Here is a 21,840-nt window from a genome sequence, read left to right as displayed (position 1 = left end):
ACCTCACCATCACTTCCCAAGTGATTTACGTCTCATGACAAACAATCAACCAAGAGGTTTAAGGGTCTTAACATCTTGAAGATGCACAGCAGATTACCTGGGAAACGCCCAAGGACAATCTGAAACCCTTCACAATGATTAACACTAGGTAGGATAACCTTATCCACCAACTTGAAATACACACCTGGAGCCTCAAACATCTGCTCCCCAGTATGAATAAATCCTTCACCATCACTATGACTCTGAAAGTCAACTCCAATAAGACTCTGAAAGTCAACACCACACTTGAGTGGAACATACACTTTCATCACTCGTGCATCAAAATAACCTGGATCTGAATATAGAGACACTGCTCTAGTATAACTCACCACTTCCTCATAACAACTAGATGCACAACCTACTTGAGTAAACTCTCTCTGCTCAACCACAAGGCTGGACAAAGATGTCCCACAGTCCATTACTTCACAAGACAATAGCTCCTGCAGAATAAAAGTAGATTCCAACATCCTACACACACTCTGACTCATTGTACACAATGAGAAATACTTACTCCACATGGAATAAGAATCACAACCCACAAATCTCCGCAACTTAGATCCAAATGCTACTTTACCACTCTTAATTGTTTTACCAAAATTTCCTCCCATGACATCTGGAGCTGCTCAGAGTACTGTCTGCTCACAATCAATAATAACACTACCAAGCTGGGTCACATCCTCACAGACAACTGAAGAGGGAGGCTCAATGGGTCTCCATCTACTCAACAGAAGCTGATCCTCTGGCTGCTTTCCCACACTCTCCAGAACTGGATCTACAGTACAGACTGTCTCCTTGCTTCTCTCTGAAATCTTAGGCTCAGTTCTACTCAATGCACATAAATTTAGGGAATCTGAAGCGAGCGGGCAAGTAACAGGTAGTTTGACCTCCTCCCCTATACTATCACCTTGACTAGGGTGAGGCGGGGCCTCTACAACAGACTTACTCTCGACAACTGATTCTAAACTTGGAGTGAGCGGGAATACTTCTGCCAACCCGACATCTTGTCCTAAACCATTCATTTGGCTGGAATACAATAGAGTCGTGGCTTTCAAGTTTCTCTCAACTCCTGGCACAACGTTCGTAGTGAGCGGGCAAGACAATGGTACATGGACATCCTTTCCCAATTTATTGGAATAAAGCAGAGTCATAGTATCAGGCTTACTCTCAACAACTAGGTCGGCCACACAAGAATCTGGAACAACCACATCCCACTTCTCCACTGAAGGGGTACTGGTTACTGGAACAAATGCTTGAGTAACAACATTAGAACTGACAACTGCATTTATAATAGTACTGACATCAGCACAGGTAGAATGGACAAAACCATCTTCTACAACAGGTTGTTCATTCATAGAAATAATTTCAGCACAGGCAGAATAAACATGGTCTGCAACTGGCTGTTTACACAAACGGGGATCAATCTCACCCACAACATGATTTATGGCCACATCATTACCCAATATAACATCCACACCTGGGATGGGCAACTGTGTACTAACACTCACAGTGCATAAACTTGGTGTAATGGTGGATCTGAAATTAATGTCTATTAGAGGTACAGTTTTACATCCTGCAACACTCTGAAGAACTACAAACTTTCCAGTCTCTCTCTTTTCAACATCAGAAAGAATACTGGATGAAATTATGGTTTGGGAAGCACCTGTATCACGAAGAATAACCACTGGCTTCCACTTCCCATTAATACACAAAACTTCACCTGAAGACATATATGGTGAATACTGTTTGACCCAACTGGGGTTTACAGTTACATGTTTATTAGTAAATTTATTTTGCACACCTCTACAATAAATGAGACCAGTTGGTCGTAACTCAGGGTGCAATATAAAACAGGAATTAATTCCATGGCCTTTTCTCTTACAATGGGAACAGGACCTTACAGTGGACACACCTGTGGAACCAACTGTAGGTTTAGAAGTAACCTTATTATTATTTGACATTCCTGACAATGAGGTAGCAGGGTTAGGTTTTGCAAGAGAAGAGCTCATGGGAGTAACTGGAGCACTAGGACTGGATGGATTCTGATAAGGAGTTCGGTGAGCATTATAATTTACTCTACGACTAGACTTAGGTGAAGTGGCCATAAACTGGGCCTTAGTCAACAACTCATGCTCATCCGCGAGCTTTGACAGCTCATAAATGTCTGTTACATTCTTTTGTTCTGCCATAAAAGTAGACAACTTGTCTGGGAGACATGACACTACTTCTTCCATTATAAGAAGATTCTTTAGAGCATCAAACTCAGTTACTGAAAGTGACTTTAACCATCTGTTGCAAAAATTCGTCTTCTGACCAGTAAAATCTGCTATTGTCTGATCGCTTACCCTCCTTAGGTTCCGAAACTTCTGCCAGTGTGCCTCTGGATTTAATTGATACGCATTTAAGATGCTTTTCTTTACAAATTCATAATCAAAACTATGAGCGTCAGGTTGGGATGTAAAAACCTCCTGACTACGCCCCTTAAATTGAGACTGCATAATGGCTACCCATTGATCCCTTGGCCAGTTCATACTGATGACAATCTTATAAAAATGTGCAAAGAAAACCTCAGGATCCTCCTCATTAAACTTGGGTAACTCTATATACGTATTCATCCTTATGGGATTATTATCACTATTTGTTGAAACATTACTAGTATTTCCATGCCCAGCTGCCATACGCTGTGTTTCAAGCCTATAATTAGTGTCAGCCATCTGTTGTTGAATCTCTAATTGCCTAGTTTGTTCCTCGGCTTGTTGCTTCTAGTTGCAACTCAATTAAACATCTTCTATTTTGTGCCTCAAGTTCTAAACGCCTAGTCTCAAGCTCCCTCTGCTGAGCTTCCACCTCTAATAATTTCTGTTGCTTTTGAGCTTCAATCTCTAATAGTTTCTGTTCCTTTTGAGCTTCAAGCTCTAATTGACGAGCTTCTAACTCAAGACGCTTTAACGTCATCTGATCACTTGACTCCTCTCTAAACTCCTCCAGAATTTCTTCGTCTAACTCTCCATTCTCAACAAAATGCGTCACAATGACTTTCACAATTTGGGCTTTAACCATTCTATTGTTGGCGGTCAAATCCAACAGATTTGCCATTTGTACTAACTCAGACTTTTTTAGGTTCTTAATTCCCTCAAAGTCTGGATGAGCCAACAGCGACAACACTTGACTCTCCATCGTTACTAACACTTGGCACTTGATTCACAACAACAATTAAAACAATGGCACTGCACTACACTTCACTGTAAAATTGTCACAACACTGAAAATTCGCTTGGCCTCACTGCACAAACAAAATATATAGGATGACTTACCTCAAACTCGTGAAACGTTGTTACTTGACACACAGGAAGGCTTGCTTGGCACATGAAATAGTTCTTATAAAACACACAGACACCTAGCACACTGGTACTCTAGAAAGGCAGGTTAGATTAGCACAGTTATGTTTAAGTGGGAACAATATCTCCCGACCGGCCCCCATAACTCTTGTTACCTATCGTTCGTTACGGCTCGTGACCCTATCAACAGCATGGACCTTAATTATCTAGGGCTACTACAAACTGCTGTTCTCAAGACCGGGTCACCAGTGTAACCCCATGAATGATAACAGGCTAAGAATGAAAAGTATTTCTCCCTTAGGACTGAAGAATTATACATATAACTTATAATATATATATTCAATACAGTATAATATAAAAACACAGATGGTCAAGTTAACTTATACAACCAACAAAAAGTATTGTCTCATATAATATAATATATAAAAATATGGCACAACATGAATGTTACAGACTTAACTCTACAAAGATGTGATCTCTCCTGGCCCTCGCTCTGTCGCTACCCATAATTCTCTCCTTCTCAGCCTCATCCAGGATGAGGGATGAAAAATGCAGACTTTTTAATATTTAAAACTAATTGAACAACCACGTGTTCTCAAAACATATAAGAATGCAAATTAAATATAATAGTTACTTGCAAAATATATAAGTACAATGCCACCTGCTTAATTACAGTAACTTGCAAAATATATAAGTACAATGCCACCTGCTTAATTACAGTAAATAAACAATTATATAAACTTAGTAAAAGTGACATCTGGAACTCCCAAACTGAACAGGTCCAGCAATTCTAATTTCCCGAATCTAACAGGTATTAGACATGGGAAGAGCAACCGCGCTCCTGTCCCCCACTGACATTGCCACACCACACGATAATTTACCAAAATATAATATATGTACCTATATGATGAAATGGAACCGAATAAGTTTATTAAATTTATAAACGTATTCAGCTAGGAGTACGTAACACACCTTACCTTCCTGGCCTCAACACTAACATTCACCACCCCTTCCTGGCCTCAACACTCGCATTCACCTCACCTTCCTGGCCTCAACACTCGCATTCACCTCACCTTCCTGGCCTCAACACTCGCATTCACCTCACCTTCCTGGCCTCAACACTCGCATTCACCTCACCTTCCTGGCCTCAACACTCACATTCATCTCACCTTCCCGGACTCAACACTCACATTCACCTCACCTTCCTAGCCTCAACACTCACAGTTACCTCACCTTCCTGGCCTCAACACTCACATTCAACTCACCTTCCTAGCCTCAACACTCACAGTCACCTCACCTTCCTGGCCTCAACACTCACATTCAACTCACCTTCCTGGCCTCATCTCTTACATTCATCTCACCTTCCTGGGCTCCACCTATACATCACCTTCCTAACTTCCATTTCATCTCCCATATTCACCTCACTTTCCTGGCCCCCGACTCTCGCCATTCTGACCTTAACCCTCACCTTCTCTTTACTTTCCTGGCCTGAACCCCTCACCTTCACCTCACCTTCATGGCTTTAACCTTCCTACCCCCATATTCATCTCACCTTTCTGACCTCAACCTTCACCATCAGCTCACCTTCCTGGCATCGTATAAATCCTAGCCCTGTGTAGATGTTAAATCTAATGAAGCCCTTACAGGTGAGATGTCTTCATTAAAGCTTAATCTCAACTTAGTTTTTCTTCTTGATTTTTATTAGCACTTTATATTTTGTTCTTCAGAACAGCTTTTGTTAGTTCTGGCGAAGCTTGTTTACGTTCGGTCATTAGATGGAGTCATGGTCTGAGTGAGTAGTTCCCTGGCTGTGTCTGCGAGGATTCAGTTGCAGAAGCGAGCACCTGAGTCTGTGAACCATAAGAATAACCTGTGGTGATTATCACTGCACACACAGCTTCGAGATACGAGAGGAGCCGGAGCTCTCGTGGGGTCTGCTGAAGGATGACGGGGTCTTCACCGGCATGATGGGTCAGCTGCAGAGGGAGGAGACCGACTTCTGCACCATAGCAGGACCCTCGCCGGAGCGCCTGAAAGTCATCGAGTACCTCAGAGGATATCCCTCTGACCCGATGACTGTCACATCTCTCAAACCTACACTACTGCCGGAAAACTTGTCGCTGATAAGGCCATTTTCAGGTACTGATCTTTCCAAAGAGTTTTCATTCAGTGTAAACTGTTCTCTTGGCGTGTCTTACAGTTTGCTTAATTATATATTTTATGTGTATTATCTTATTTAATGTAACAAATTAACTACTACAGGGGAAACAGACCACTACAAGAGTATCAAGCTAACTTCTACTTCTACACAGAAATCAAACTCACTACACTCGGGCAACAAAGTACTCTGGGGGTAACAAACTAACTACTACAGGTGTATCAAACTAACTAGCATAGGGGCAGCCAGCTTCTCCACGGTCAACAAAGTAACTACAGCAGTGGTAACAAACTAACTACTACGGGGGTAACAAACTAACTACTACGGGGGTAACAAACTAACTACTACGGGGGTAACAAACTAACTACTACGGGGGTAACAAACTAACTACTACGGGGGTAACAAACTAACTACTACGGGGGTAACAAACTAACTACTATGGGGGTAACAAACTAACTACTACGGGGGTAACAAACTAACTACTACGGGGGTAACAAACTAACTACTACGGGGGTAACAAACTAACTACTACAGGGGTAACAAACTAACTACTACAGGGGTAACAAACTAACTACTACAGGGGTAACAAACTAACTACTACAGGGGTAACAAACTAACTACTACAGGGGTAACAAACTAACTACTACAGGGGTAACAAACTAACTACTACAGGGGTAACAAACTAACTACTACAGTGGTAACAAACTAACTACTACAGGGGTAACAAACTAACTACTACAGGGGTAACAAACTGCCACATGAGTGACAATCTATCTCAGGGGTAATAAACGATTTCTGGCATAAAAATCTACCTACTACAGGGGGAAACCATATTAACTTCTTAAGATTAACAAACAACCTACTATAGAGGGAAACAAACTAATACAAGGGCAACAAACTAATCAATACAGAGGTAACAAACTAACAACTACAATAACAAGAAACAAACTACAGCAAGGGTAAAACTACTACAGGGGAAACAAATTAAAACAATGGTAAAAAACTCTTATAGTTGTAGAAACTAACTACTTCAGGGATAAAAAACAATTATTACAGGGGGTAACAAACCAACTACAGGGGTAACAAATTGCTACATGCGTAACTATCTACTACAGGGGTAAATAACTAATAGAGGTAACAAACAACAGAGGTAACAAACAACAGAGGTTATTTTGTTACAGAGGTAACAAAATAACTACTCCGAGGATAAAAATTAAATTCTACAAGGGTAAAATATTAGCTACTACAGTGCTACCAAACTAACTACAGCAGGGGAAACGAACATAAAAACATATGAACATAAGAATAAAGGTAACTGCAGAAGGCCTATTGACCCATGCGAGGCAGCTCCTATTTATAACCACCCAATCCTACTCATACATATACATGTCCATCCCACGCTTTTATATATATATATATATATATATATATATATATATATATATATATATATATATATATATATATATATATATATATATATATATATATATATATATATATATATATATATATATATATATGTCGTACCTAGTAGCCAGAACGCACTTCTCAGCCTACTATGCAAGGCCCGATTTGCCTAATAAGCCAAGTTTTCATGAATTAATATATTTTCTCTAATGTTTTTCTTCCGAAATAATAAAGCTACCCATTTCATTATGTATGAGGTCAAGTTTTTTTTATTGGAGTTAAAATTAACGTAGATATATGACCGAACCTAACCAACCCTACCTAACCTAACCTAACCTATTTTTATAGGTTAGGTTAGGTTAGGTAGCCGAAAAAGTTAGGTTAGGTTAGGTTAGGTAGGTTAGGTAGTCGAAAAATAATTAATTAATGAAAACTCGGCTTATTAGGTAAATCGGGCCTTGCATAGTAGGCTGAGAAGTGCGTTCTGGCTACTAGGTACGACATATATATATATATATATATATATATATATATATATATATATATATATATATATATATATATATATATATATATATATATATATATATATATATTTATATATATATATATATATATATGTATATATATATATATATATATATATATATATATATATATATATATATATATATATATATATATATGTCGTACCTAATAGCCAGAACGCACTTCTCAGCCTACTATGCAAGGCCTGATTTGCCTAATAAGCCAAGTTTTCATGAATTAATTGTTTTTCGTCTACCTAACCTACCTAACCTAACCTAACCTAACGTTTTCGGCTACCTAACCTAACCTAACCTATAAAGATAGGTTAGGTTAGGTTAGGTAGGGTTGGTTAGGTTCGGTCATATATCTACGTTAATTTTACCTCCAATTAAAAAAAATTGACCTCATACTTGATGAAATGGGTAGCTTTATCATTTCATAAGAAAAAAATTAGAGAAAATATATTAATTCAGTAAAACTTGGCTTATTAGGCAAATCGGGCCCTGCATAGTAGGCTGAGAAGTGCTTTCTGGCTACTAGGTACGACATATATATATATATATATATATATATATATATATATATATATATATATATATATATATATATATATATATATATATATATATATATATATATATATATATATATATATATATATATATAAAAGCGTGGGATGGACATGTATATGTATGAGTAGGATTGGGTGGTTATAAATAGGAGCTGCCTCGCATGGGTCAATAGGCCTTCTGCAGTTACCTTTATTCTTATATATATATATATATATATATATATATATATATATATATATATATATATATATATATATATATATATATATATATATATATATATATATATATATGCGAACAAGCCTGAATGGTCCCCAGGACAATATGCAACTGAAAACTCACACCCCAGAAGTGACTTGAACCCATACTCCCAGAAGCAACGCAACTGGTATGTACAAGACGCCTTAATCCACTTGACCATCACGACCGGACATAATGAGGTGATAGCCGAGGCTATTTGAACCACCCCACCGCCGGCACTCGGATAGTAATCTTGGGCATAGCATTTTACCAAATCACCTCATTCTTTGGGGCACACGTGAGGAACACAAATGGCTATCACCTCATTATGTCCGGTCGTGATGGTCAAGTGGATTAAGGCGTCTTGTACATACCAGTTGCGTTGCTTCTGGGAGTATGGGTTCGAGTCACTTCTGGGGTGTGAGTTTTCAGTTATACATATATATATATATATATATATATATATATATATATATATATATATATATATATATATATATATATATATATATATATATATATATATATATTATTAAATATGACCAAAAAAGTGAGATTAATAATTCTAACACGAATTTTCTCGATCTTTCGTACGTTTCTTTTCACTGTTGGTGGTAATTCAAAAATCAATTCTCCAAAATTCATTTTTATTTCTAGTCTGATGCGACACTTGAGCGCGTTTCGTAAAACTTATTACATTTTCAAAGACTTTAGTTTACACATACACAACTAAATAGAACTTACACGATGATGATGATGATGATGAAGATTAAGCCACCCAAGAGGTGGCACGGTCATTAATAGCCCGTAAGTGGTGGTCCTGTTGAGCCATTACCAGTATCAAAAGCTGATACTGGAGATCTGTGGAGGTGCGACTGCACCCTGCGTGATGGGAGATGTCTCCCGTAGGAGAAGAAGAACTTACACATCTTCAATTTGTTTATATCTACATTTGAGTGAGGTGGTATTAATAGGGTATTAAATTCCTAAACACAAGACAGAACACGAAACAATGGGTATTGAATGGAAGTGATTGTAGAAAGCCTATTGGTCCATATTTCTTGATGCTTCTATATTGGAGCGGAGTCTTGAGGTGGGTAGAATATAGTTGTGCATTAATTGGCTGTTGATTGCTGGTGTTGACTTCTTGATGTGTAGTGCCTCGCAGGCGTCAAGCCGCCTGCTATCGCTGTATCTATCGATGATTTCTATGTTGTTTACTAGGATTTCTGTGGCGATGGTTTGGTTGTGGGAAGAGATTATATGTTCCTGAATGGAGCCCTGTTGCTTATGCATCGTTAAACGCTTAGAAAGAGATATTGTTGTCTTGCCTATATACTGGGTTTTTTGGAGCTTACAGTCACCAAGAAGGCATTTGAAGGCACAGACGACGTTGGTCTCTTTTAAAGCGTTCTGCTTTGTGTCTGGAGAGTTTCTCATAAGTAGGCTGGCCGTTTTTCTGGTTTTATAGTAAATCATGAGTTGTATCCTCTGATTTTTGTCTGTAGGGATAACGTTTCTATTAACAATATCTTTCAGGACCCTTTCCTCCGTTTTATGAGCTGTGGAAAAGAAGTTCCTGTAAAATAGTCTAATAGGGGGTATAGGTGTTGTGTTAGTTGTCTCTTCAGAGGTTGCATGGCGTTTCACTTTCCTTCTTATGATGTCTTCGACGAAACCATTGGAGAAGCCGTTGTTGACTAGGACCTGCCTTACCCTTCAGAGTTCTTCGTCGACTTGCTTCCATTCTGAGCTGTGGCTGAGAGCACGGTCGACATAAGCGTTAACAACACTCCTCTTGTACCTGTCTGGGCAGTCGCTGTTGGCATTCAGGCACATTCCTATGTTCGTTTCCTTAGTGTAGACTGCAGTGTGGAAACCTCCGCTCTTTTCCATGACTGTTACATCTAGAAAGGGCAGCTTCCCATCCTTTTCCATCTCGTAAGTGAAACGCAGCATAGAACTCTGCTCAAATGCCTCCTTCAGCTCCTGCAGATGTCTGACATCAGGTACCTGTGTAAAAATGTGGTCAACATACCTGCAGTATATGGCCGGTTTCAAGTTCATGTTGACTAAGAATTTTTGTTCGATGGTACCCATGTAGAAGTTTGCAAACAGGACACCTAGGGGAGAACCCATGGCGACCCCATCTACTTGCTTATACATGTGCCCATCCGGGCTCAAGAAGGGTGCCTCTTTAGTACAAGCTTTGAGTAGTTTCCTTAGAATATTTTCTGGTATGTCAAGAGGAGTACAGGCCGGATCACGATACACTCTGTCGGCTATCATCCCGATTGTCTCGTCCACAGGTACGTTGGTAAACAGTGATTCTACGTATAACGAGGCTCTTATCCCTGTGGCCCGTGTGCCCCACAGTAAGTCAACAAATTCCTTTGGAGACTTCAGGCTGAAGGCGCAAGGGACATAAGGAGTCAGCAGGCCGTTGAGTCGCTTCGCCAGTCTGTACGTGGGTGTGGATATCTGGCTGATGATTGGCCGAAGTGGGTTTCCAGGCTTGTGTGTCTTGACATTTCCATACGCATATCCAGGTTTATATTCCCCAATAATCTTTGGCAGGTGGAGTTCGGATTTCTTGGCGTTCACAGTTTCGATCAGTTTGTTGACCTTTGCTTTCAATTCTGCTGTAGTGTCCTTCGTTACCATTTGGAATTTAGTTTGGTCAGAGAGTATGAGGTTCATTTTCGCCAGATATTCGTCTTTTTTAAGAATGACGTATATTGGCGACTTGTCACCTCTCCTGAGAACTATCTCCTTGTTCTCACGAAGGCTTTTAGCTGCCGCTTTGAGCTCGGGGGACAGTATGGTGCTTCTTTAGTTGCCTCGATTCTTTCCTCCTTCCACAATAAGTTCTGCTTGTAAGGTATCTTTGGTAGTGACCTTCTTTTGTGTCTCGAGGTCGAATATGTTGTCCAACAGAATTTCCAACTCCACTTTCCGGGCCATCTCACTCGGTCTGGACATAACGTGACAGTTTATACCCAGATTTAGGAGAGTAACTTGGTCCTCAGTGAGGTTAATTCCTGCAAGGTTCAGGAAGCCATCTCTTGGTCGTGGAATTGCCATAGGTCCTCCATATAACGTTGTCAGTTTCTTGATAATCCTTGTTTCAGTGCTGAGGTGATGTCGGTCTGTGAGGATGTCGAGGTGTTGTTCAATGCGGATACAGAGATTTTCGTCGATGTTGCTATTTCTCCATTCGTTTGTAGCATGAAGTAGTTGCATTTTGTTGTCTTTGATTTCATTTTCTGCCTTGTATATCTGATCACGAATCAGATCCTGGCGATATTTAATCTTGAAAGCTTGATTCCTTGCTGCTGGGTCGTGCGTTTTAATATTAGTATATTTTGGTAGCAGTCTTTCCTGTAGATATATATTATTAAATATGACCGAAAAAGTAAGATTAATAATTCTAACACGAATTTTCTCGATCTTTCATACGTTTCTTTTCACTGTTGGTGGTAATTCAAAAATCAATTCTCCAAAATTAATTTTTATTTCTAGTCTGACGCGACACTTGAGCGCGTTTCGTAAAACTTATTACATTTTCAAAGACTTTAGTTTACAAATACACAACTGAATAGAACTTACACATCTTCGATTTGTTTATATCTGCATTTGAGTGAGGTGGATGGGGTGAGGTGGTATTAATAGGGTATTAAATTCCTAAACACAAGACAGAACACGAAACAATGGGTATTGAATGGAAGTGATTGTAGAAAGCCTATTGGTCCATATTTCTTGATGCTTCTATATTGGAGTGGAGTCTTGAGGTGGGTAGAATATAATTGTGCATTAATTGGCTGTTGATTGCTGGTGTTGACTTCTTGATGTGTAGTGCCTCGCAGACGTCAAGCCGCCTGCTATCGCTGTATCTATCGATGATTTCTGTGTTGTTTACTAGGATTTCTGTGGCGATGGTTTGGTTGTGGAAAGAGATTATATGTTCCTTAATGGATCCCTGTTGCTTATGCATCGTTAAACGCTTAGAAAGAGATATTGTTGTCTTGCCTATATACTGTTTTTTTTGGAGCTTACAGTCCCCAAGAGGGCATTTGAAGGCACAGACGACGTTGGTCTCTTTTAAAGCGTTCTGCTTTGTGTCTGGAGAGTTTCTCATGAGTAGGCTGGCCGTTTTTCTGGTTTTATAGTAAATCATGAGTTGTATCCTCTGATTTTTGTCTGTAGGGATAACGTTTCTATTAACAATATCTTTCAGGACCCTTTCCTCCGTTTTATGAGCTGTGGAAAAGAAGTTCCTGTAAAATAGTCTAATAGAGGGTATAGGTGCTGTGTTCGTGTCTCTTCAGAGGTTGCATGTCGTTTCACTTTCCTTCTTATGATGTCTTCGACGAAACCATTGGAGAAGCCGTTGTTGACTAGGACCTGCCTTACCCTACAGAGTTCTTCGTCGACTTGCTTCTATTCTGAGCTGTGGCTGAGAGCACGGTCGACATAAGCGTTAACAACACTCCTCTTGTACCTGTCTGGGCAGTCGCTGTTGGCATTTAGGCACATTCCTATGTTCGTTTCCTTAGTGTACAAGATATATATACATATATATATATATATATATATATATATATATATATATATATATATATATGTCGTACCTAGTAGCCAGAACGCACTTCTCAGCCTACTATGCAAGGCCCGATTTGCCTAATAAGCCAAGTTTTCATGAATTAATTGTTTTTCGACTACCTAACCTACCTAACCTAACCTAACCTAACTTTTTCGGCTACCTAACCTAACCTAACCTATAAAGATAGGTTAGGTTAGGTTAGGTAGGGTTGGTTAGGTTCGGTCATATATCTACGTTAATTTTAACTCCAATAAAGAAAAATTGACCTCATACATAATGAAAAGGGTAGATTTATCATTTCATAGGAAAAAAATTAGAGAAAATACATTAATTCAGGAAAACTTGGCTTTTTAGGCAAATCGGGCCATGAATAGTAGGCCAAAAAGTGCGTTCTGGCTATTAGGTACGACATATATATATATATATATATATATATATATATATATATATATATATATATATATATATATATATATATATATATATATATATATATATATATATATATATATATATATATATATATATATATATATATATATATATATGTCGTACCTAGTAGCCAGAACGCACTTCTCAGCCTACAATGCAAGGCCCGATTTGCGTAATAAGCCAAGTTTTCATGAATTAATATAATTTCTCAAATTTTTTCTTATGAAATGATAAAGCTACCCATTTCATTATGTATGAGATCCTTTTTTTTATTGGAGTTAAAATTAACGTAGATATATGACCGAACCTAACCAACCCTACCTAACCTAACCTAACCTATCTTTATAGGTTAGGTTAGGTTAGGTAGCCGAAAAGGTTAGGTAGTCGAAAAAAGATTAATTCGTAAAAACTTGGCTTATTAGGCAAATCAGGCCTTGCATGGTAGGCTGAGAAGTGCGTTCTGGCTACTAGGTACGACATATATATATATATATATATATATATATATATATATATATATATATATATATATATATATATATATATGCGAACAAGCCTGAATGGTCCCCAGGACATATGCAACTGAAAACTCACACCCCAGAAGTGACTCGAACCCATACTCCCAGAAGCAACGCATCTGGTATGTACAAGACGCCTTAATCCACTTGACCATCACGACCGGACATAATGAGGTGATAGCCGAGGCTATTTGAACCACCCCACCGCCGGCACTCGGATAGTTATCTTGGGCATAGCATTTTACCAAATCACCTCATTCTTTGGGGCAACACGTGAGGAACACAAATGCGAACAAGCCTGAATGGTCCCCAGGACATATGCAACTGAAAACTCACACCCCAGAAGTGACTCGAACCCATACTCCCAGAAGCAACGCATCTGGTATGTACAAGACGCCTTAATCCACTTGACCATCACGACCGGACATAATGAGGTGATAGCCGAGGCTATTTGAACCACCCCACCGCCGGCACTCGGATAGTTATCTTGGGCATAGCATTTTACCAAATCACCTCATTCTTTGGGGCAACACGTGAGGAACACAAATGCGAACAAGCCTGAATGGTCCCCAGGACATATGCAACTGAAAACTCACACCCCAGAAGTGACTCGAACCCATACTCCCAGAAGCAACGCATCTGGTATGTACAAGACGCCTTAATCCACTTGACCATCACGACCGGACATAATGAGGTGATAGCCGAGGCTATTTGAACCACCCCACCGCCGGCACTCGGATAGTTATCTTGGGCATAGCATTTTACCAAATCACCTCATTCTTTGGGGCAACACGTGAGGAACACAAATGCGAACAAGCCTGAATGGTCCCCAGGACATATGCAACTGAAAACTCACACCCCAGAAGTGACTCGAACCCATACTCCCAGAAGCAACGCATCTGGTATGTACAAGACGCCTTAATCCACTTGACCATCACGACCGGACATAATGAGGTGATAGCCGAGGCTATTTGAACCACCCCACCGCCGGCACTCGGATAGTTATCTTGGGCATAGCATTTTACCAAATCACCTCATTCTTTGGGGCAACACGTGAGGAACACAAATGCGAACAAGCCTGAATGGTCCCCAGGACATATGCAACTGAAAACTCACACCCCAGAAGTGACTCGAACCCATACTCCCAGAAGCAACGCATCTGGTATGTACAAGACGCCTTAATCCACTTGACCATCACGACCGGACATAATGAGGTGATAGCCGAGGCTATTTGAACCACCCCACCGCCGGCACTCGGATAGTTATCTTGGGCATAGCATTTTACCAAATCACCTCATTCTTTGGGGCAACACGTGAGGAACACAAATGCGAACAAGCCTGAATGGTCCCCAGGACATATGCAACTGAAAACTCACACCCCAGAAGTGACTCGAACCCATACTCCCAGAAGCAACGCATCTGGTATGTACAAGACGCCTTAATCCACTTGACCATCACGACCGGACATAATGAGGTGATAGCCGAGGCTATTTGAACCACCCCACCGCCGGCACTCGGATAGTTATCTTGGGCATAGCATTTTACCAAATCACCTCATTCTTTGGGGCAACACGTGAGGAACACAAATGCGAACAAGCCTGAATGGTCCCCAGGACATATGCAACTGAAAACTCACACCCCAGAAGTGAAGTGGATTAATCCTTAATCAAGTGGATTAAGGCGTCTTGTACATACCAGATGCGTTGCTTCTGGGAGTATGGGTTCGAGTCACTTCTGGGGTGTGAGTTTTCAGTTGCATATGTCCTGGGGACCATTCAGGCTTGTTCGCATTTGTGTTCCTCACGTGTTGCCCCAAAGAATGAGGTGATTTGGTAAAATGCTATGCCCAAGATAACTATCCGAGTGCCGGCGGTGGGGTGGTTCAAATAGCCTCGGCTATCACCTCATTATGTCCGGTCGTGATGGTCAAGTGGATTAAGGCGTCTTGTACATACCAGATGCGTTGCTTCTGGGAGTATGGGTTCGAGTCACTTCTGGGGTGTGAGTTTTCAGTTGCATATGTCCTGGGGACCATTCAGGCTTGTTCGCATTTGTGTTCCTCACGTGTTGCCCCAAAGAATGAGGTGATTTGGTAAAATGCTATGCCCAAGATAACTATCCGAGTGCCGGCGGTGGGGTGGTTCAAATAGCCTCGGCTATCACCTCATTATGTCCGGTCGTGATGGTCAAGTGGATTAAGGCGTCTTGTACATACCAGATGCGTTGCTTCTGGGAGTATGGGTTCGAGTCACTTCTGGGGTGTGAGTTTTCAGTTGCATATGTCCTGGGGACCATTCAGGCTTGTTCGCATTTGTGTTCCTCACGTGTTGCCCCAAAGAATGAGGTGATTTGGTAAAATGCTATGCCCAAGATAACTATCCGAGTGCCGGCGGTGGGGTGGTTCAAATAGCCTCGGCTATCACCTCATTATGTCCGGTCGTGATGGTCAAGTGGATTAAGGCGTCTTGTACATACCAGATGCGTTGCTTCTGGGAGTATGGGTTCGAGTCACTTCTGGGGTGTGAGTTTTCAGTTGCATATGTCCTGGGGACCATTCAGGCTTGTTCGCATTTGTGTTCCTCACGTGTTGCCCCAAAGAATGAGGTGATTTGGTAAAATGCTATGCCCAAGATAACTATCCGAGTGCCGGCGGTGGGGTGGTTCAAATAGCCTCGGCTATCACCTCATTATGTCCGGTCGTGATGGTCAAGTGGATTAAGGCGTCTTGTACATACCAGATGCGTTGCTTCTGGGAGTATGGGTTCGAGTCACTTCTGGGGTGTGAGTTTTCAGTTGCATATGTCCTGGGGACCATTCAGGCTTGTTCGCATTTGTGTTCCTCACGTGTTGCCCCAAAGAATGAGGTGATTTGGTAAAATGCTATGCCCAAGATAACTATCCGAGTGCCGGCGGTGGGGTGGTTCAAATAGCCTCGGCTATCACCTCATTATGTCCGGTCGTGATGGTCAAGTGGATTAAGGCGTCTTGTACATACCAGATGCGTTGCTTCTGGGAGTATGGGTTCGAGTCACTTCTGGGGTGTGAGTTTTCAGTTGCATATGTCCTGGGGACCATTCAGGCTTGTTCGCATTTGTGTTCCTCACGTGTTGCCCCAAAGAATGAGGTGATTTGGTAAAATGCTATGCCCAAGATAACTATCCGAGTGCCGGCGGTGGGGTGGTTCAAATAGCCTCGGCTATCACCTCATTATGTCCGGTCGTGATGGTCAAGTGGATTAAGGCGTCTTGTACATACCAGATGCGTTGCTTCTGGGAGTATGGGTTCGAGTCACTTCTGGGGTGTGAGTTTTCAGTTGCATATGTCCTGGGGACCATTCAGGCTTGTTCGCATTTGTGTTCCTCACGTGTTGCCCCAAAGAATGAGGTGATTTGGTAAAATGCTATGCCCAAGATAACTATCCGAGTGCCGGCGGTGGGGTGGTTCAAATAGCCTCGGCTATCACCTCATTATGTCCGGTCGTGATGGTCAAGTGGATTAAGGCGTCTTGTACATACCAGATGCGTTGCTTCTGGGAGTATGGGTTCGAGTCACTTCTGGGGTGTGAGTTTTCAGTTGCATATGTCCTGGGGACCATTCAGGCTTGTTCGCATTTGTGTTCCTCACGTGTTGCCCCAAAGAATGAGGTGATTTGGTAAAATGCTATGCCCAAGATAACTTTCCGAGTGCCGGCGGTGGGGTGGTTCAAATAGCCTCGGCTATCACCTCATTATGTCCGGTCGTGATGGTCAAGTGGATTAAGGCGTCTTGTACATACCAGATGCGTTGCTTCTGGGAGTATGGGTTCGAGTCACTTCTGGGGTGTGAGTTTTCAGATATATATATATATATATATATATATATATATATATATATATATATATATATATATATATATATATATATATATATATATATATATATATATATATATGTCGTACCTAGTAGCCAGAACGCACTTCTCTGCCTACTATGCAAGGCCCGATTTGCCTAATAAGCCAAGTTTTCATGAAATAATTTTTTTACGACTACCTAACCTACCTAACCTAACCTAACCTAACTTTTTCGGCTACCTAACCTAACCTAACCAATAAAGATAGGTTAGGTTAGGTTAGGTAGGGTTGGTTAGGTTCGGTCATATATCTACGTTAATTTTAACTCCAATACAAAAAAATTGACCTCATACATAATGAAATGGGTAGCTTTATCATTTTATAAGAAAAAAATTAGAGAAAATATATTATTTCAAGAAAACTTGGCTTATTAGGCAAATCGGGCCTTGAATAGTAGGCTGAAAAGTGCGTTCTGGCTACTAGGTACGACATATATATATATATATATATATATATATATATATATATATATATATATATATATATATATATATATATAAATATATATATATATATATATATATATATATATATATATATATATATATATATATATATATATATATATATATATGTCGTACCTAGTAGCCAGAACGCACTTCTCAGCCTATTATTCAAGGCCCGTTTTGCCTAATAAGCCAAGTTTTCATGAATTAATTGTTTTTCGACTACCTAACCTACCTAACCTAACCTAACCTAACTTTTTCGGCTACCTAGCCAAACCTTACCTATAAAGATAGGTTAGGTTAGGTTAGGTAGGGTTGGTTAGGTTCGGGCATATATCTACGTTAATTTTAACTCCAATAAAAAAAAATTGACCTCATACATAATGAAATGGGTAGCTTTATCATTTCATAAGAAAAAAATTAGAGAAAATATATTAATTCAGGAAAACTTGGCTTATTAGGCAAATCAGGCCTTGCATAGTAGGCCGAGAAGTGCGTTCTGGCTACTAGGTACGACATATATATATATATATATATATATATATATATATATATATATGTCGTATCTAGTAGCCAGAACTCACTTCACAGCCTACTATTCAAGGCCCGATTTGCCTAATAAGACAAGTTTTCCTGAATTAATATATTTACTATAATTTTTTTCTTATGAAATGATAAAGCAACCTTTTTCTCTATGTATGAGGTCAATTTTTTTTTATTGGAGTTAAAATTAACGTAGATATATGACCGAACCTAACCAACCCTACCTAACCTAACCTAACCTATATTTATAGGTAAGGTTAGGTTAGGTAGCCAAAAAAAGCTAGGTTAGGTTAGGTTAGGTAGGTTAGGTAGACGAAAAAACATTAATTCATGAAAACTTGGCTTATTAAGCAAATCGCGCCTTGAATAGTAGGCTGAGAAGTGCGTTCTGGCTATTAGGTACGACATATATATATATATATATATATATATATATATATGTCGTACCTAATAGCCAGAACTCACTTCTCAGCCTACTATGCAAGGCCCGATTTGCCTAATAAGCCAAGTTTTACTGAATTAATATATTTTCTCAATTTTTTTTCTTATGAAATGATAAAGCTACCCATTTCATTATGTATGAGGTCAATTTTTTTTTATTGGAGTTAAAATTAACGTAGATATATGACCGAACCTAACCAACCCTACCTAACCTAACCTAACCTATCTTTATAGGTTAGGTTAGGTTAGATAGCCGAAAACGTTAGGTTAGGTTAGGTTAGGTAGGTTAGATAGTCGAAAAAACATTAATTCATGAAAACTAGGCTTATTAGGCAAATCGGGCCTTGCATAGTAGGCTGAGAAGTGAGTTCTGGCTACTAGGTACGACATATATATATATATATATATATATATATATATATATATATGTCGTACCTAGTAGCCAGAACTCACTTCTCAGCCTACTATGCAAGGCCCGATTTGCCTAATAAGCCAAGTTTTCCTGAATTAATATATTTTCTCTATTTTTTTTCTTATGAAATGATAAAGCTACCCATTTCATTATGTATGAGGTCAATTTTGTTTTATTGTAGTTAAAATTAACGTAGATATATGACCGAACCTAACCAACCCTACCTAACCTAACCTAACCTATCTTTATAGGTTAGGTTGGGTTAGGTAACCGAAAAAGGTAGGTTAGGTTAGGTTAGGTAGGTTAGGTCGGCGAAAAAACATTAATTCATGAAAACTTGGCTTATTAGGCAAATCGGGCCTTGCATAGTAGGCTGAGAAGTGCGTTCTGGCTACTAGGTACGACATATATATATATATATATATATATATATATATATATATATATATATATGTCGTACCTAGTAGCCAGAACTCACTTCTCAGCCTACTATGCAAGGCCCGATTTGCCTAATAAGCCAAGTTTTCCTGAATTCATATATTTTCTCTAATTTTTTTTCTTATGAAATGATAAAGCTACCTATTTCATTATGTATGAGGTCAATTTTATTTTATTGGAGTTAAAATTAACGTAGATATATGACCGAACCTAACCAACCCTACCTAACCTAACCTAACCTATCTTTATAGGTTAGGTTAGGTTAGGTAGCAGAAAAAGTTAGGTTAGGTTTGGTTAGGTAGGTTAGGTAGTCGAAAAACAATTAATTCATGAAAACTTGGCTTATTAGGCAAATTGGGCCTTGCATAGTTGGCTGAGAAGTGCGTTCTGGCTACTAGGTACGACATATATATATATATATATATATATATATATATATATATATATATATATATATATATATATATATATATATATATATATATATAATATGCGTTTGGGTGAGGTGATATGTTACAACAGTTTTGGATGAGGTGAAAACAAACTTTCAACACAAGACAGAACACGAAACAATGGGTATAATATTTTGTAAGTTAAAGGGAAGAATGGAAGTAACTGCAAAGGGCCTATTGGCCCATATTTCTTGATGCTTCTATATTGGTGCGGAGTCTTGAAGTGGATAGAATATATATATATATATATATATATATATATATATATATATATATATATATATATATATATATATATATATATATATATATATATATATATATATGTATATATATATACTCGACTAGGCCTAGGAATATTGGTTTGGTTTTAGCTTTATTTTTTCCTGACTCTTTAAAATTAATAGTACAAAAAGTAACTTACTGGAGCAATCCCTACAAATTGTTACTTTCAAGCAAATAGTTACTATAAGTACTACTATTTCAGGCGAATGGGTTGGATACATGAGACCTGTTGATGCTTGTGTTCATATGTGTTCTCACTGTCATCTCCAGAATCTTTTTTAATTCTCCTTAACGTTTTGTTCCATATTTCTCAATCAATTTTCCTCACTATCCAAGATAATCTATATAGACGTGCATCACTTTCTTTAAGTAGTATAAACCTTGAGAACTATCATTACCAGTCCCTCCAGTGAGCCTGTTAGCACGTACACCTTCAGATGTCTTGATCAATTACCAAAAATTTTAGCAGTTTAAATATCTACTAATCTTTGAAACCTTTTAAGAGAAACTCATCCAGAATTTTGTTGTATCAAAATTATTAGCATATTCAAAATATGAATAATTGCTATATATATATTTCAAATGTGTATTTTGCTTTAATTCATTAAAATATATTTTTGTTTATAAGCATTCACAGGCTTTAAACTATTATATAGGAAGACGATGTGTGATGGGTATTTCTATTGCTGCTGGTGTCTTCTGCTTCTATTGCTGCTGGTGTCTCCTCCTGCTTCTCTTGCTGCTGGTGTCTCCTGCTTCTCTTGCTGCTGGTGTCTCCTGCTTCTATTGCTGCTGGTGTCTCCTGCTTCTATATCTCCTGGTATCTCCTGCTTCTATTGTTCCTAGTTTCTACTGCTGCTGGTGTCTCCTGATTCTACTGCTGCTGGTGTCTTCTCCTGCTTCTACTGCTGCTGGTGTCTCCTCCTGTTTCTACTGCTGCTGGTGTCTCCTCCTGCTGCTATTGCTGCTGGTATCTCCTGCTGCTTCTACTGCTGCTGGTGTCTTCTCCTGCTGCTATTGCTGCTGGTGTCTCCTGCTGCTTCTACTGCTGCTGGTGTCTCCTGCTGCTTCTACTGCTGCTGGTGTCTCCTGCTGCTTC

The 21,840-nt window shown here is 39.3% G+C and overlaps 1 protein-coding gene across 1 annotated transcript in view; it reads left to right on the top strand.

Moving 5' to 3' along the window:
• LOC123755099 (uncharacterized) overlaps window positions 1-21,840 on the top strand; it is a 159,690-nt gene that overhangs the window by 35,840 nt on the left and 102,010 nt on the right. Inside the window, exon 9 of the mRNA XM_069332676.1 lies at window positions 5,271-5,512. Within this exon, the coding sequence (XP_069188777.1) occupies window positions 5,271-5,512 (242 nt within the window). The remainder of the gene's footprint in view (window positions 1-5,270; window positions 5,513-21,840) is intronic.

This window comes from Procambarus clarkii, chromosome 28 (assembly GCF_040958095.1).
Source record: "Procambarus clarkii isolate CNS0578487 chromosome 28, FALCON_Pclarkii_2.0, whole genome shotgun sequence".
Classification (NCBI taxonomy): domain Eukaryota; kingdom Metazoa; phylum Arthropoda; class Malacostraca; order Decapoda; family Cambaridae; genus Procambarus; species Procambarus clarkii.
The sequence above is the reverse complement of the archived record's forward strand: the minus strand, read 5'-3'. Positions and strand labels throughout refer to the sequence as shown.